At 35.1% G+C, this 17,453-nt stretch overlaps 1 protein-coding gene across 4 annotated transcripts in view; it reads left to right on the forward strand.

Moving 5' to 3' along the window:
• The window catches only part of LOC126969349 (phosphatidate phosphatase LPIN3), an 83,331-nt gene that overhangs the window by 38,490 nt on the left and 27,388 nt on the right, over positions 1-17,453 (forward strand). For 3 of the 4 annotated variants that reach the window (XM_050814704.1, XM_050814703.1, XM_050814706.1), the window contains exons 3-5: positions 13,477-13,709; positions 14,205-14,666; positions 14,907-15,002. In XM_050814704.1, coding sequence (XP_050670661.1) covers positions 13,477-13,709; positions 14,205-14,666; positions 14,907-15,002 — 791 coding nt within the window. The remainder of the gene's footprint in view (positions 1-13,476; positions 13,710-14,204; positions 14,667-14,906; positions 15,003-17,453) is intronic. The other variant, XM_050814705.1, reaches the window with a different exon arrangement.

The following is a 17,453-nucleotide window of genomic DNA, read 5'->3' on the forward strand; positions in this document are numbered from 1 at the left end:
TAAATATAACATACATACACATAATTTTAACTGTACAACATAAGAACTAATACTAAGATACAATATAATATTGTGAAAATTAATTAAAATTAGCAAAACTTATTTTACTTAAGTACCGCAGAATTAAATTATCACATTAAATGATTAATTTTTGTTGAACAGCAAATTATATTCCTGTCTAGCAAGTTTATACCGAAAAGCAGAGAACTTATCATTACAAATATAAACTATCCACTCGAAATATTCAATTGAAACTACTCACCTACTTAAAGATATTGGAGCAACAGATATCAGTAAGTACTCAGAGATGTGCCAAATACACAATTTGTTTTCTTATCTACTTTATTAGTCAGTATCCGGAGAACTCGGCCATTTTGTTACTTCTACACGGTCACATTATTTCTGGACCTCGCTGGAACGTGAAGCCCCTCCCTTTCCCCTTTCACCCCCTCGTCTCGTCCTGTTGCGTCAGTACTGTTTGCAGTTTCATTACCGTTAGGTACCTATATGTCGTGATATTTTCGTACTATCATTGCTTTGTTTTTGAAGTTTTCATTATTGCGTTCGGACAATTATTGTTAATTGTTCTGTAGTTTCTGTTGTACTGTGACGCTATAATAGTACTGCCAGAAAAATGAATAATTAAGTACTTTTTCCATTCAACCCAGATTCTTTCATTGCTTATTCATAATGATAATAAAAAAATCAGCATCACAACAACTTTACATTGCTGAAATACCTTTACAGTACTTGTAGACGTGTAATAGTTTTACTGTACTTTTACACAAAAACTATGTCACTTAACTTACTTTCACCAAGCTGTGGAATTTGGTTGTGCTGTGCTACCAGGACAATACGACATGAGTACCTACAAAACAAGCGTGTACACTTTTCTAAAGGGCCGGCAACGCAGCGGTGATCACTTAACATCAGGTGACCCGTACGCTCGTTTGTCGTATCTTCCATAAAAAAATACTAATACCAGAAATAGTCTTGTAGATACTAGACAGCATACTGACACTGGTATACATAGAACTGTATAAATCTCTATTTAACTGTACATTTTGTATCTCTACTTATAAACATAGAATTCTATAAAAAAATATTTTAGTTATTTATCACCTGTGGTTACTTGAATGTTGAACAGAACATTTAAGAGTGTACATGAGGAATTAACTATCTAAATGACACAAGTAAACATTATCTACCAAGTGCTAAAAACGTTGTCGTCAATTGCTTATACAACTCGCTGTAATATAAGGATTTTCCACACCAAACTTATAATTAAGAAATCCATAGGGAGCACTTAAGGCGACACTAAATGCCAGCGACCTTGAGCGATATGAGTTCACGCCTGCCGGCCCGCCATCTATGTAACAAAGCCAATGTTTTCAAAATTCTTGGGTGGAAATCAGTTTATATGCTTACAATGATCGTTATTCACTACTAATCTGAATAAATGAACCTACACAAAAAAGTATAAGCTATAAGAATAACTTTTCTGAGAGAAGTGCCAAAAAAATGCGTCACGCCATCCCAAAAAACTTGTTTAACTTCAAAGAAAAGTGGTAGTTCAAAAAGGCTCGGCAGTGTTAACTATAACCAACAGCAAGCATTAGCAACCTACAAATAAGACTTAAGGGTATGTGTAACAGGATTAAGTAATGTTCATAGCTCGAAATGCTATACTTTCACCACAAAACTTGTCTAAAAACACCATGTTTGCGTGTTTTCTGCTTACTCTTCGCCTTAAAACCGAGAATTAACCAAGATTCCAGGGAGTTAGGGGTTTGCAACTAGATCATGGGATTTGATTCTTTGTTTGCTTTGAATGGGCTCCGAATCTACTGAATCGATTTGAAAAATTCTCTTACTGTTCGAAGCTACACTATCCCCGGGTATAGGCTATATTATATTTTCAATTAATTAGGGATCCTCACTGAAACTCCAATAATGCAATCCAAGGTGTAACAAAATACCTAAGATATTCTTTAAATCATGTGTGCTGCGAAAACTTTTGACGGTATAATAATATTATGTACTACGTATTTGCAGAACACGTCATTATTTACAAAAAAAATTTGCAAGAGCATATTATGTTATACGTATTGTTTTATTTTAAAAATTTAATTGAAATGCCGCTACTGCGTGCTCAGTCCTGTGTGTATGCGGAAGAAGTGCAAAAAGTGATCTAAAACAAATATAGTTTGTAAAGCTATGTAACATAACTCTATTACTTTAAAATAAGAAGGAATTTGTTATCGCACTGCCACCGCTTCGGAAATAAATAGGTCTGAGTGATTTAAATAAATTCTTTAATTTTATGTATTTTAATATATGACGGGGCACGGTCGGTCCCATGGTCAGGAATCAAGATCCTCGTGGTTTTCCATGGTTGTGGGCATTTAACACGACAACTAGTGAAACACAACCTTACAAACAAGGGTATCAATATTAGCAATAAGCGTAATGGTAGGTACACTTCAGAAAGCCTTATGATTATGTATTTAGAACGTGATGTTCCCAGCATGCACGTGCGACACAACCACCTCGCTCGATAGTTCTTCCCTGACTGCCTGATCGGCGCTCGCCTGGCGCCCGCTCTCGCCCGCACTTGCACCGTACTCCTATTACATCTTCGTACTCGGTTCTTGACTACGAGATATACAGGATGGTTTTTTGAGAAGTGTGGTGATGGCCAAGTCGGACACTACGAGACTTAGAGAAAAGCCGTGAAAGGAGTCATGGCATCGATTCATAAGAAACTAATAACTGCATATTTAGTCTTTTAAATATCCTGAAATCTAGATGAAATCGACCCGAATGATTTAAAAAAAAATACATCCTGTATTATTGAACTATTGGACTCTGTTGCTGATAAGGATCAAACTTTGGAAATATATGAATTACTAAAAATGGAAGCAAATAGCGAAATTGTACAAATTGCTTTTCATATCTCACTTTTACCTAACTAATAAGTTGCTCAAAATGGTTTCCGTTGACACCAATGCATAAGTTTATACGTCTAATGACCTTACTGTATTTGATACTATAATAGGATTTATCCTCGATAGAATAGAATAGAAGTTTGAATAGGAGGTGAGTTTTCTTCCGTGTAAAAATAATAATACAAAAAATTTGGTATTTCCTTTCATTTTAAGTAATACTGTATATCTTTGCAAAGATTGATCCTTATTAGCAACAGAGCCTATTTGTCCAATAATACAGGTTGTAATTTTTTTGAAAAATCATTCGGGTATTTCCGTCAAAATTTCAAGAAATTTGGCAAAACTAAAAATGAAGTTATTGGTTTCCTATAAATCGAGGGCATGACTCCTTTTACGACTTTCCTCTAAGTCTCGTAGTTTCCGACTTGGCCATCACCACCCTTCTCAAAAAACCATCCTGTAGATATATCGCCTTAACAACGAATGAAACACTACGAGTATTATGTAAGTGTCTATTTATCCTGGAACTTAATATTGATACTTTAATATTTTTTAGAGCCTTCTGAATAGATCATATCAATTCGTTATTTTAAGTGTTGTAACAATAAAAATTACTATATTTATTACAAACACAAATGACCATTTTTATTAAGGTATATTTTTATCTTTGAGTGATAGTTTATAACAACACTGATAACATAATGTTATTGGCCGAACAGTTTTCTTCTGCAACGCACGTAGGTACTTTAATATTCTCAGCTGTTAGACCCCATAACGCAATTATTATGATGTTTTGATGATATGAAAATAACTGAAATTCACTAACTTCTCCGCCGCAAACTTTATTGTCGATTTTATACACTGCTGCAAAAACAAATAATAATTCAAAAATAAAAACTCTATATTGCGAAAATCATCTTGTATTTAAATGAATGATATTTGAGCTGATAATGAAAATACTGTACTGTACCAGGAATGTTGTCCTTGATAGAATGTAGTTCATTTTTTTCTATTTTCTTATCGTCACGTCAGTAACGCGGAAGTGCGCAAGGTCGAATGACACATGCCGACTTGAGCGATATTGTTTTTGCTTTCTACAAAGAAAGTGGGTAGTTCTAAAAAACAAACACTTCTTTAATTTGACATTCCCCAGTTGGTTCATAAACTCACAACTGTAGATGCTTTCTTCCCCTATCCTTTCAAGAAGAGTTCGAGACAACGGTCATTATTCCCAGATTTTTACCAGTGAGTAGGGTTACCATTTAGTAATTTGAAAATTAGCCTGATATTACGATAAAAGTCCGGACTTTTTAGTTGATCTCGTTTAGTTTTCGTTTCTTGTAAAGATAAAAGACTTATTTGATATTAGTTAGTATGTAGTTTTATTACTATATTCCATCTAATTCTATTTTCGTATTAATATTATAAATGTGAAAGTTTGTATGTCTGGATGTATGTTTGAACTTCTTTAACGCAACAACTACAGAATGGATTTTGATGAAACTTTATAATAATATAGCTTACACACCAGAATAACACACAGGCTATTATTTATAAATCTATCGCGTGAATTATACTTTATATGGCTAAACAACGTTTGCCGGGTCAGCTAGTAATATTATAAATGTAAAAGTTTGTATGTCTGGATGTATGTTTGTACATCTTTAACGCAAAAACTACTGAATGGATTTTGATGAAACTTTACAATAATAAAGCTTATACACCAGAATAACACAGGCTATTATTTATAAAACTATCGCATGAATTATACTGTATATGGCAAAACAACGTTTGCCGGGTCAGCTAGTTAAAAATAAAATCCAGTCAAGTTGGACAGCCGGACAAAATCCGGACTAGAGTTTAAAAATCCGGATTAATTGAGACGGATGGTAACCCTACCAGTGAGAGGCTTCTTTGCACAGAATGCCAGGTATATTAGTACCACAGCGGCCCCCCTTTTCGGCCCTCAAGGTCTATAGCTGCAACCATTATTGTTTAGATTTGAAGGAAACAGGCACTGAAATTACTGGCACATGAAACTTAACACCTTAAGTCTCAAAGCGTCCAGCGCAATTTTTGGTTTTTCTAGAATCCCGAGTGGCACGGTATTTTAATGAAATAATGCATAAGATGAACGTGTTTCGTCACTTTTTCCTTAAAGAAAACTAGCTTGACCGTTCTCACTTTTTTTCATTCTTATAGTATAAGAGCCGTTCAGTTCCGTGCGTATCGTATATTTATTATATCATAATAAATAGTTATTGGGTTCATACGAAATTATTCGTCAAGAATTATAGAATACGTTAGTTATTATTTTCTACTTTTCGAGCACGATAGCTTTCGTGGGCTCAGCACAAAGCAATCACCGATCGAGAAGGCGTCTGAGATGGCTCTGTCAAATAATATTCATTATTCCATGTATTGAGAGTATTACGAGTATATTGTGTAGACAAAGAGCTTGTACGAACAAGAAGGCTTCAAGTCACGTTCATCTTTGATCACATCCTGGAGCCTAAAGCTAAGAACGGAAATAAGGCAGCCAACAAAATTAATAAATATGCAAGTGTTATTCGCTGTTAATTACATCAATTCATATAACGGTATATAATCTAATACGTAAATGCCTAACCGCCGTTCCCAATATTCAGTCTTTCTCTTACTTGAGATATGACTTTTTCGTCCCAATAAACTTATCGACGCTAACTGACCTTATCCGTACACGCTGTCTGTTAATGGGGTGACGTATAGCTTACAAGTGATAGAAGTTTGTATGGAAATTGCAATTCACGCGTCCCAATATAAGACGATAAGAATGACTTATCGGGTATATTGTGACAGCTGCAGATTATTGACAGTAGAAGGTAGTAATTTATCTCTATCTATATCTGTAGATATAGTATATTGGGAACGGCCGTAACAGAGTGATCTTGGTTGCTTTTATCGTAAGACAAGAATTAGCTTTCATTTATTTTTCACATCTTTAGATACTAACTACTTAGGTCATTTATACGTCTCGAATCTAGAAAAACTGTGAGAGCCGTGAAAACGTCGAAAAAAATTGAGGTTGCCGACTGACAGTTAACCTCGATTTTGAGCAATCCAAGCACACTAACACAAAGTGACATACAAATCGCAAGTGTAAGACGTAGCTCGCTACGCACACTCAAGTAATAAACCTGGCTTGTTTTCATCGGTTGTCTAGAGCAGCACGAGGCTCTACCTAAACATATAAATTATCTAAGACTTACTGTTAAGCATAACACAAGGTGACATATAAATCGCGAGTGTAAGACGTAGCTTGCTACGCACACTAAAGTTATATACCTGGCCTGTTTTCATAGGTAATCTAGCAGCAAGAGGCTCTGTCTAGATATATAAATTATATAAGAATTAACTTTTAGTATAACACAAAGTGACATACAAATCACGAGTGTAAGACGTAGCTTGTCACGCACACTAGAGTAATAAACCTGGCCGGCTTTCATCGGTTATCTAGCAGCAAGTTCTCCTTCTTCTCTTAACTCCTTCGTTCTATAGCTATCTACAATGCTGTCTGAACGTCCAGTCGCTTAAAATATATACAAGGGTTGCCTGTAAAACTTGCTATGATATGATATCCCACAGTGATTTACATTTTGTCCTTTTATATTTGAAAGCGATTCAACGATCTATAGATCTCAGCATTAGTTTATGTACAAAGTAAATACTAAGACTTTGCTCAAACTTTACTTGCGTAAAACTTGCTTGGTGCGATAAATGCGAAGTTGACTAACGGCCATTCCCAGTATTCAGTCTATCTCCGGTTGTGGCCTACCTGAGATAAAAAATCGTTACTATCGTAGACTTCTCTGTCCCAATAAACTTATCGACGGTAACTCATCCGTACACGCTGTCTGTCAATCGGACGACGGATAGCTTATGGAAATTGCAATTCACGCGCTCTAATATAAGGCGATAAGAATGACTTATCGGATATATTGGGTCAGCTTCAGATTATTGACAGCTAATTACTGACAGTAGAAGGTAGTAATTTATCTCTATATGTAGATAGTATATTGGGAACGGCCGTAAGCTCACTAAGAACAAGCTCACCATAATTTCAGCTGTCAAATGACTATACAAAACGAAATCAAAGATTATGATAAGCCTACACTCAGATCAGTTTTCTTAAGTAAAGTCGGAGCAAAGTCTAAGTACGGTCTAGCCTAGATCTCAGCCTTGGCATAGCGATAAGCGTGAAGTAAAACTCGTTGCAAATATCATAGGCCTCATCCACTTCAAAGAACAACGCGAGCGATCTCCCTTTTTTTCACGCTTCGTTAAACACCCTTTCTCTTTCGTTTGATGGCTTGATAATAAAAGGGAATAATTGGCTATATGTTTGAAAACTATCCACGTTTCCTTTGGTTACTAATAATTTATGTGAAGAGTTCCCGTCTGTCACAATAAAAATTACAAATCTTATATCTTTAAATAAGCAATTCTTGTATACATATATTCTGAATCTCGGAAACGTCTCCAACGGTTTTAATTAAATTTAGTATACAGGTAGTTTCAGGGGCGAGAAATCGATCTAGCTTGGTTTCAATTTTAAAAAATGTAGTTTTATCCGTGTTTTGATGAGAAACAGCTACAATAACATTAGAATTCAAAGATAAATTTCGCCACTATATACAAGACTGTATATATATATATATATATATATATATATATATATATATCTCAGATGGGACATTTGGTGATCCGGAAAACAGATGACAGAACAGTTCGAATCCAGATGTCCTATTAGTGTTTTTTTATCAAGTTTTGTACATTCTTAATAATCGTCGTCCGGATATTTATTATAACAGGAGATAATTACTTAATAAACTAAAGTCTTACGCAAAACGTATTAAAGCCCACCCCAAACGCATTCGCCTGCAATCTGATGAATAAAAGTTCGTACAACAGACTAAAGAGAAAATTACCTTAAGATCTCAATATTTTATAAAATATTGGCATTAAAAAAAGGGATTGGTCTATGGACTGATACCAAGACCAATTAAAACTGTTTAACCTCTAGCTAAATGCCAAATTATTACGCAGATTACAAAATATTGAACTAAATATATAAAAAAAAAATAGTTCCTATACTGTCACATTAAAAATTACAAATATAATTATTGTTCTTATCAGCAATCATAAGGTTGCTGCAACTTACATTCAGATTATATAATTAGGAAATTGCCACATCCAAAATACTATCGATTATGTCGAAAATATCCCACTAGGTCAATAACCACATAATATATACCTGTGTGTCTCGGCTAGATGTGCAATATTATGTTGTAACTTCTATCGTGTGGTTCATGTGCCTTTTCTATTATACATTCAGTTTTTTTTTTATGATAATATAGTACGAGACGAGCAGAACGTTCAGCTGGCGGTATTTCATACGCCCTGCCCATTACAATGCAGTGCCGCTCAGTATTTTTGATAAGCCTGAACAAGTGCGCTCGTTATCTTGAGACACAAGATGTTAAGTCTCGTTTGCCCAGTAATTTTACTAGCTACGGCGCCCTTCAGACCGAAATACAATAATGCTTACGCATAACTGCTTCACGGCAGAAATAGGCGCCGTTGTTGTACCCTTATGGCTAGATTATTCTAGCCGGCATCCTGTGTAAAGGAGCCACCCACTGGTTGTTAAACTAATGTGCCACGAACCTAAGTGCTATTGTGACGTTAACATAATAATATGATTCTCCTTAGAATGTTTTTATATGATAGTGCCTATTATTAGACTGTTAGGTATACGTAAAGCTTACGTAAGAGACTTCATGGTGTGTTTCTCAGTAACTAGAGAACCATTATATCAAATTGCAGCGATTATAGTTTGATGTGATAAATGAACCCGTATGTGAAGGAAGAATGCAATACATTATAAAATTATCACATACTTCGGAAGCAAGTAAATAAAATTCTATAAAAATTCTATATTTTTGTGAGTTTTTAATCTCCGGCGTTATTAAGTCTAAAGTATTAGGGCTATATTACACTGAGACACCACGGTGGGGCAACCAGTCGCCGCTACGAACAAAATATATTATTTAGCTTTATAGGGAGAATATGGTGGCGCGACCAGCTCGGACGCGTCATGATTCTGGTGTCTAATTTGGTAGCTTGCGGACACCACGGTCACGGTGGCGCGACTGGTTGCGTCACCGTGGTGTCCCGGTGAAATATAGCCCTTAGACTTATTTCACTGCGTTTTATTTTTTCGAAAACTGACATGATGCAACACCACTTTACAATTCATTCATTTACAAATAGATATACTGTGTTTTGGCTTTAATTGTCAAACAATGCGTAGAAAACTTAAGATGATTGAACTTCGCTGACCTATATAAATACCATTGGACAGGCTGTTCCATATGTTTGACAGCAAATTTTTTATGCCTTATTGAAGCGCAACTCGCGAGCGTCCAGAGAACTAATTTTGATGTATAATACAAATGGCGGCAAAGGAACGTACGTCTGAAGTATTTTTGCATTTCGTTCGTTTTCCGTGTCATGTATACTTACTTACAAGAATCAACGTAATAAAGTACATAATTTTTTTGTTGTAAAATAGTTTCCCACCATCTATCGATTTTGCTGAGGTTACTAGTTACTAGTTTTAGTACCGCAGACTCTCGCTATATGGCGCCAACAGCGCCAAAATGGCGAATATCAAACAGGCACAAAAGCACTTTGACATCCGCCAGTCCAGTGGTATATAGTAGAGGTCAGTGTTAAACACGTCTCCTGTTTTTGACATTTCAATACCGATGTATGGATATTATGGTGATGTCTTTTTCAATTCATCAATAAGATGACCTATTAGTATTTTTAGTTTTGTTTTTGTATGGACTTGAAAATTAAGATTGACGTACCTAATATTGAAATGCAGATTTAGGATCCAGTGTCGGTTGATATAAAATTTGGTTTCCAAAAAATCTCTTGATATATAGAACGAACATTAAAAGTGGCGGTAAGAGATATATTATGTTTTATCAATATATGGAATTCTTGCCCTATGCCAATTAATAATAAGTTTGTTTAAAATAGCACAGTCCATTATTTGGTCAGAGTATTGTACTTTGGCCAGATAGTGTTATTTATTTATTTATTTATTTATTTATTTATTAAATTCCGCCAACAAGGTATACACTAATATAAACACAGTATAATACAAAAACAATAACATTCACATGGTAAGTGATGCCTCAATTATAGGCGAAAATGACATGCTATTCAATTAAATTAAGCCACAAAATAAAATAAGAACTATAAATTATTATATATCTATGAGTACAATATTAATATAAATTTACACAAAAAAGAAAAATAACGATTGAGGTCATCCCTCCCTTGAAAGAACCGTTTTAATATATTTTTTAAATTTATGTAAGTAACGATCAAATATGTCGACTTCATCGTGATGACTATTATATTCCCTGGTAATTCTATTCAAGGGAGAGAAATAGCCTAAATTAGATCCTGCATAATTACAGAGAAATTGATTATATTTCTTACACGCTCTCGGTTGAGTTTTTGGAACAGCGAGGTTTAGTTTCGATATAAGATGAGGTTTCAAATTCAAAAGCCTCCGAAGAAACTGTAGATCATAAATAGAGCGTGGCAATACTACAAGCCAGTAGTTTCAAACGTTTTGTTTTACATATTGTATTAGTCACTTGATATTTTTTATTGTTTTTTTTTTAACTTATTTATTATAAATCATTTTAAAGGACCTAACCAAAACTGTTAATCATAGCCTTAGGACTTAAGCATACATACAAAAATAACCGAATAAAAAAATCTTCCTTGTATAGGTCGTCAAACGGCATAAAAGGCATTTATTTTTTCAAAATTGATTCCTTTAGAATTCTTTTTGATGTCATTTCTAATATACTAGATACTACTACCGCTTCGGAAACAAATGGCGCTCTGAGAGAGAAGAAGCGGTGCAAGAAACTCTCCCAGCATTCTTTTTTTGCGCTCTTTTCAATAAAAATATACAATATTGTACAGTCATTTCTATCGCTATAAAATAATCACAATTTAGTCCCAGGGTGTCCGATCATTTAGATATTCAGCAGTGGAGTAATAGGATTTACGACAGAGCCATTTTTTTTTTATAAAACATTTAAATTTATTTATAGACAATGCCTGAACAGTGGCTGGGACTTTATTATAGAAGTGTATACATTAACCCTTAAAGCTATTATGTATCTTATGAAGCCTAATAGAATTAGTTACATTACGTCTACGTGACCTGTTCTTGGGCGTTCTCTGTAAAGACAGATTTACAAAAAAATAGTCGAGTTTCTATCAGTCAGTTAAAATACTTGTATTAATCACAAATAAATAAAATTATATCGGTGACGTTCGCATTACAATGTTTTTAATGACAGACATTTACAATAATATTAATTAATGTAATTACTGTTATTGTTGCAAAGGAAATGATGATATTGTTAATAGAGAGTTTGTTGTCATAATAACTGGAACAATTATTATTTCAAGATATCAGCAACGGAAACAAGTTACAACACAATTTGTATGCAATTAATAGTAGATACTAGTTAGTACTGTATATTGTATTAAGGTCGCATTTTTTATGACAATAAGGGCAGCGGCGTACATATCATATGGGCAATTAGGCAGTGTCTACCTCGTTATAAACCTAAATAAATATAGCACTAGTGTTAAAGTTAATTTACTACCTACGGTAGGCAGTCTACAGATTACATCTACGAAGCAAGCAGCGTTTCATACAACTTATGTCGTACTGTCAGACTAAAGCGCAACTACGACTAGTTAGATCTACAGTGCCTTCCTTGCTAGAAAACCAAAGCACGACCCTGAGATAAGGATAAGGGACAAAACGAGCAGACCGTTCAGCTGATGGTAATTGATACGCCTTGCCCATGTGAATGCAGTGTAGGATAATTGAAAAACCCAAAAGTTCTGAGATGCTCTACAATTGTGCTCATCACCTTGAGACATAAGATGCTTAGTCTCATTTCCCAGTAAATTCTTACTTACGGCGCCCTTCAGACCGAAAGCAGACAAAGGCGCCGTTGGGTTCCCCACAATATATCCGGCATCCTGTGCAAGCCTCCCACTGGTTAAATATTCAAATATTACGCAGCTGGAATATTCACTTTTAGCTCTAGTTAAATACTCTTTGGTCTGTATAGTCGCTATTGTTAAAGAAACTTCATGCTCAACGAACTGTATTAAATGCTAAAACTTTTCAAATGATGCACTCTAGACAAAAGTATTTTCAGCTATAGCCACTAATATTATGTATACATTTAGTTTTGTTTAGATTTATGCATCATACCCTTATCTTTTGCCAAAACGACAGAGGAAATCTGCGGGCGATCACGCCGTGGATTTGGAAATTTGCCAAATGTGGGAAACAAATCCATTCGAGAATTATATGAAAAATTTGGCACAAATATTTGTCTTGGTGGGGGACACCTGTTATTTATAAAAAGTACTTTAAAGATGGCAAATTTAAATGTGAGCGTTCGAATTGTTTGCGAACGTTAAACTGCGGAACTAATGGCCGTTATAAATGAAAGAAAGCGTACCTGCTTTGAGGGAAACGAGCCTTTTATTTTCCTTATTTTTCTGAATATAATTATTATCTGCTTCTATATGAAACAACATTTTTAAAGTGAATATGGTTATTGAAATGAATTTAGTTTTTGTGTAGCATATTGTAAGAAATTTAAGAGTATAGCAGTAATCGTAGATAAGTATAATGAATATGAAAATGCTTGAATATACAGGATATAATCATTAAGTGCGACCAGGCGATTATACCGAAACTATAATAGATATCAAAAAACTTAGAATTGATATCGAAAGTAATCAATTCAATGACATGAATTTTTAAAAATTTAACGAGAAGTATCCCAAATTTTCATATGAAACCCTATACATTTAGTATGAGATTAGTAAAGGTAATGTAATACATTATATCGCACAACAAGGACGTCACTTCGAACTTCAGCTGCATTGAATACAAAATTTGGTACTTACTAAGAATTAAATATTATTCTATTAAAAGATAGTTTTATTACTTCGTTGGGTCAATAAACAGTTTCCTTTAATATCAGTACAAAGCTAAAACAACCTTTTAGAATAAGGAAACTAATGAATTTGTACCAATCTCATACTAAGTCGCAAGCGTTTGGGCTATATTGGTGATTTTTGTTCTCACATAGGAAGTCTCGTCACTTTTTCGATCTCACGTGCATGCATAATGCTCAAGTTCAGCTCCAGGTGAGTGAGATTGATATGAGAGTGCTTATTATCAAAATTTTGGATACTTCTCGTTTGATTTTTGAAACGTTATTGATGTCATTTTACCGATAAGGTAATGCACTTTCCATATCAGTATAAAGTTGTCTGATATCTGTAATAGTTATGGAATAATCGCCTGGTCACACTTAATGAATAAATCCTGTATATTGCAATTTATTTTTAGGTGGATCTCGAGCTTAATGGCGAAACACTTCCGATTCATATGAAACTAGGGGAGTCTGGCGAGGCGTTCTTTGTGGTAGAAGTGGGAGAAGATGAGGCTGAATGCTCGGCGCACCTTGCCACCTCACCCATTCCCGCCAGCAGGTTCGACGGCCTGTACGAACCGCGGCGAAGGAACTCACTGTCTGCAGTGGAGCCGGATCATGGACAGGCCTCCGACTACACAAAGAGACGGTAAGTAAATGTGATGTACCAGAAACAAAAGAACTAAGCACCAATTATGTAATTGCTTATACATTACTATGCCAATGCCAACAAAACGTGCGTGCGATCAACTCAACGCGAAGATGATTCGTTTGAGGCGAAATATGAGTCGGATATACTTTATGTGTGCTTGGAAGAAGAGTTGTTGCTATTTATCAATGCTACCTCGACTATTAATTATAAGGTTACCTAAATAATTCTTAATATGTTTCTATAATATTTGAAATTAAATTGGCGTTATTATTGAAAATATATTAATTCTGCCAGCCACCTGCTAATATTTCCAATATTGGACATAAATATATGAAATCAATTGAGATCACAAGCTGTCAAGATGTACAAGTACAAGATCGAGTCAAAGTGAAAGTCAGCGTAATTATTTATTTATCATACGAAATTTATACATAATAAGGTATGATATATCTACTTATACTCTTTTATAGTACATAAATAATTTCTCCACAGATATACCGCCGACGGAAAAACAATGCAGAAACCAGACCTAAGTAAACATACAAAGAATATTACCAAAGAAGTTATTAGTAAGACCGATCCTGAGAATGATGCGTTGTTCGAAATGGATGGCATTAATGAGTCAAGCTCTGACTGGACGGACTCCAGGCCAAAAACGTTCTCAGCCACGCAACTGGGACCCGCTGAAAGTGAAGCTAATCAGACTGTGCAAAAGATCAGCGAACATAACGACTTCCGGCCAATTGATTCCGTTGCAAATCAAGATGATGTGAAGCCAAACGGTAATGGAAAGAAGAAAAAGAAGACGAGGAAAGTTAATACGAAGAAGAAGCACCAAAGGAAACCGTCGAACAGTTCAATGTCTGGTCAGTCTGATCTCACCTGCCAACCGGCTGTCATACCAAATACCACCGATATTAACTTCTTTAGTGACACCGAGGCGGCAACACTTAGGTATGCTATGAATCATTTCTAATTATTATTCATTTTATCGGAACCGTTACTAAAAATATGCTTAAATTTATATGAGGTTATCGACATGACCTGCTTGCAGTTATGCGAGTGGAAAGCGATATGAACATTTTAAACTATTCACTAAAATCATTATTTCCATGCTAAGGGTTTTTTGTTAATTTAAAATCATAGGCACTCGTGATTAATTTATCATTAAAGCTAGCATTTGCATCATTACAGTGAAGAAATGTCGAATATGAAGCTGAATGGTGAAAACCGTATTCCATTGGCGCTTTCCGATACAGCCTTCGAGGTGCATGCAGCCTCCAGACACTCGTAAACATCCTTTTAATTTTACAAACGCTTTATTCATCTTAATTCTAATACACTCACTTCCATTAATATATATTCATTCATGTAAGTTTATCGCAGTATAAAGTTCAATCACTTATTATTGGTTTTGGGTAGTCTTTTAGGTTTATGATTTCATCATCAGCACGCATCATTGTATTGTTAAACAAATCTAACATATATTTAATGGATCAACCTTCCACTATTAGAATTGTAAAATATTGCATGAATAATTTTAATCAATTATGAATAATTTCATATTAGTCATATTGTTGTAATGCAAACGAAGTTGGAACTGAGAGTTGAAAAAATCATACAAGATTTTATGACGATAAGTCAATCGAACAGTTAGCTCAGTTGGAAGAGCACTCGCACGGAACGCGAGAAGTCGTTCGTTCGAAGCGGGTTCGAGTCCCGCATCGTTCATAAAATTTTGTTTGTGTATTAATCGCAGAAGTGAGGGTTATCACTTTAAAGACTTATCAAATTGTATGGAAACGATATTTCTTTTCGTTTCGTTATTACTAATATGTTAATTCTTCGTTTCTTATATTTAATTAAATAATTCCGTCAAAAATCAACAGTCATAATTAGAGATCGGATTACATGCTACAAAAAATGCCCAAAATATGCAAGTAAAATTGATAAAATATGCACGAAAATCCATAAAAAGGGCCAAAATATGCATACAATTAAACAGGAAAAAGTAAAAAGTCATATTTTTGAATATTTTTATTTTATTTTATAAAGGCTTGTACTGACAATCGTATTTGTGAAAATATTATTACAAGATATACCTACTTAGGTAACAATGAAATTAAGATTTGCCTTTATAAATATGTACTACTAAGTACTGTTCTAAATGTTCTGTAGACAAATTGTGTCTACGATCGCTTAGTAAATTTTTGTAAGCGGAAAAGGAGCGTTCTACGTCTACAGAGGTTACTGGGCAGAATTTAAATTTGGGTGCAATGTGTGGGTTAACTATGAAAAGCATCGAACGATGAGCGAGATCGAGCGTAAAAAAGCATATGCAATATACATTTGCATATAAGCCGGTCTCTAGTCATAATTATTTATATTAACAAACAAAGTAGCTGCGCGAGGAAAGAAATTTCTTGCGAATCGGGCGATTTTGGAATATCAGTCATCAACTTGGTGCACGCATTTTGACGTGATATCCAGTGGTGAAATTAGGCTTCTGCTGGTATTAAGCTCAACAATTCCTCCGGACACTCCCCGTAGTAATGCGTCTCGGGAGTCGATAATTAACGGGAGTTAAGTCTGATAAACGCCGTTCCAGAAGATATTGTTTCTAATTCATTATCATAATACATTTCTTTGTTGTATGTTCGCTTTGACACAATCACATTAGTAGGTACTGTGCTATATCACGCGTCGACGTAGGTTTGTGTGATTACTGTTCACGCTTTCGCACTTATTCCATTATGAATCATTTAATATTCAATTTAAATTGGATAAATTAATTTTCATCAGATAAGATATTTGTAGTGTGGGTAGTACCTGACCTGAATTGTCACCTGATGTTAAGTGATCATCACTTCCACCATTCTCTTGCAACGCCAGAGGAATCACAATAGCGTTGCCGGCCTTTTAGGAAGATGTACGCAATTTTTTTGAAGTATCGTCCTGGAAACACCGCATAAGGAAGCTCATTCCACAGCTTGGCTGTACGTGGGAGAAAGTTCTTCGAAGACCGAAAACTGTGGAGGAACGCCACACATCCAGATGTTAGGGATGAAATTCTAATTTGTGACGTGTCTGAGGTGGTTGGTAATTTTCCGCAATATAGCGAACAGTAGTCAATTTCATCTTCGCACCATACATCAGAAACGTCTACTTTAAAGGCTGGCAGAGTGTGGTGTGGTGATCACTTCCCATCTGGTGACCCGTACGCTCATTTATCTCATTTCTCCATAAAAGAAGACTATATTACAAAAAGGGTGTCAGCCTGTCAACAAGGTCATAGACGGAGATAGGGTTCGATTTCCGCATAAAAAAGCAGTTGTCCCACATCTGGTGTGGATTTAATTATATTCGAGTATTTTGCACAGTTCTGACGAAGCGACGCGGACCATTTGAATTTCGGATCATTTCGGTCTTAGTTTGTGAATAACCCTATTACTGGAAACTATAAGCGACGGCAATCACATGGTTATGGGTTTGATAAAAATCTGTTTTTGTGCTCATCTGCCATGTCATGCCTACAGCATTAAGCTCACGTAAACAATGCATCTACTTGTTTACTTCCGCCCCATACTACATCAATAATTCAGTTTTTTCGTTGAACATCGAGTAATATAAAATACCTACCAGCTACGTTGTTGGCTAGTGTACAACCAAACTGTCTGGTTATTTACCCGCACTAATAAAGAAATACCATCTTGTGATGGCTATTTAAATAATCGTTGAATG

Source organism: Leptidea sinapis, chromosome 18 (assembly GCF_905404315.1).
Source record: "Leptidea sinapis chromosome 18, ilLepSina1.1, whole genome shotgun sequence".
NCBI classification, from domain to species: domain Eukaryota; kingdom Metazoa; phylum Arthropoda; class Insecta; order Lepidoptera; family Pieridae; genus Leptidea; species Leptidea sinapis.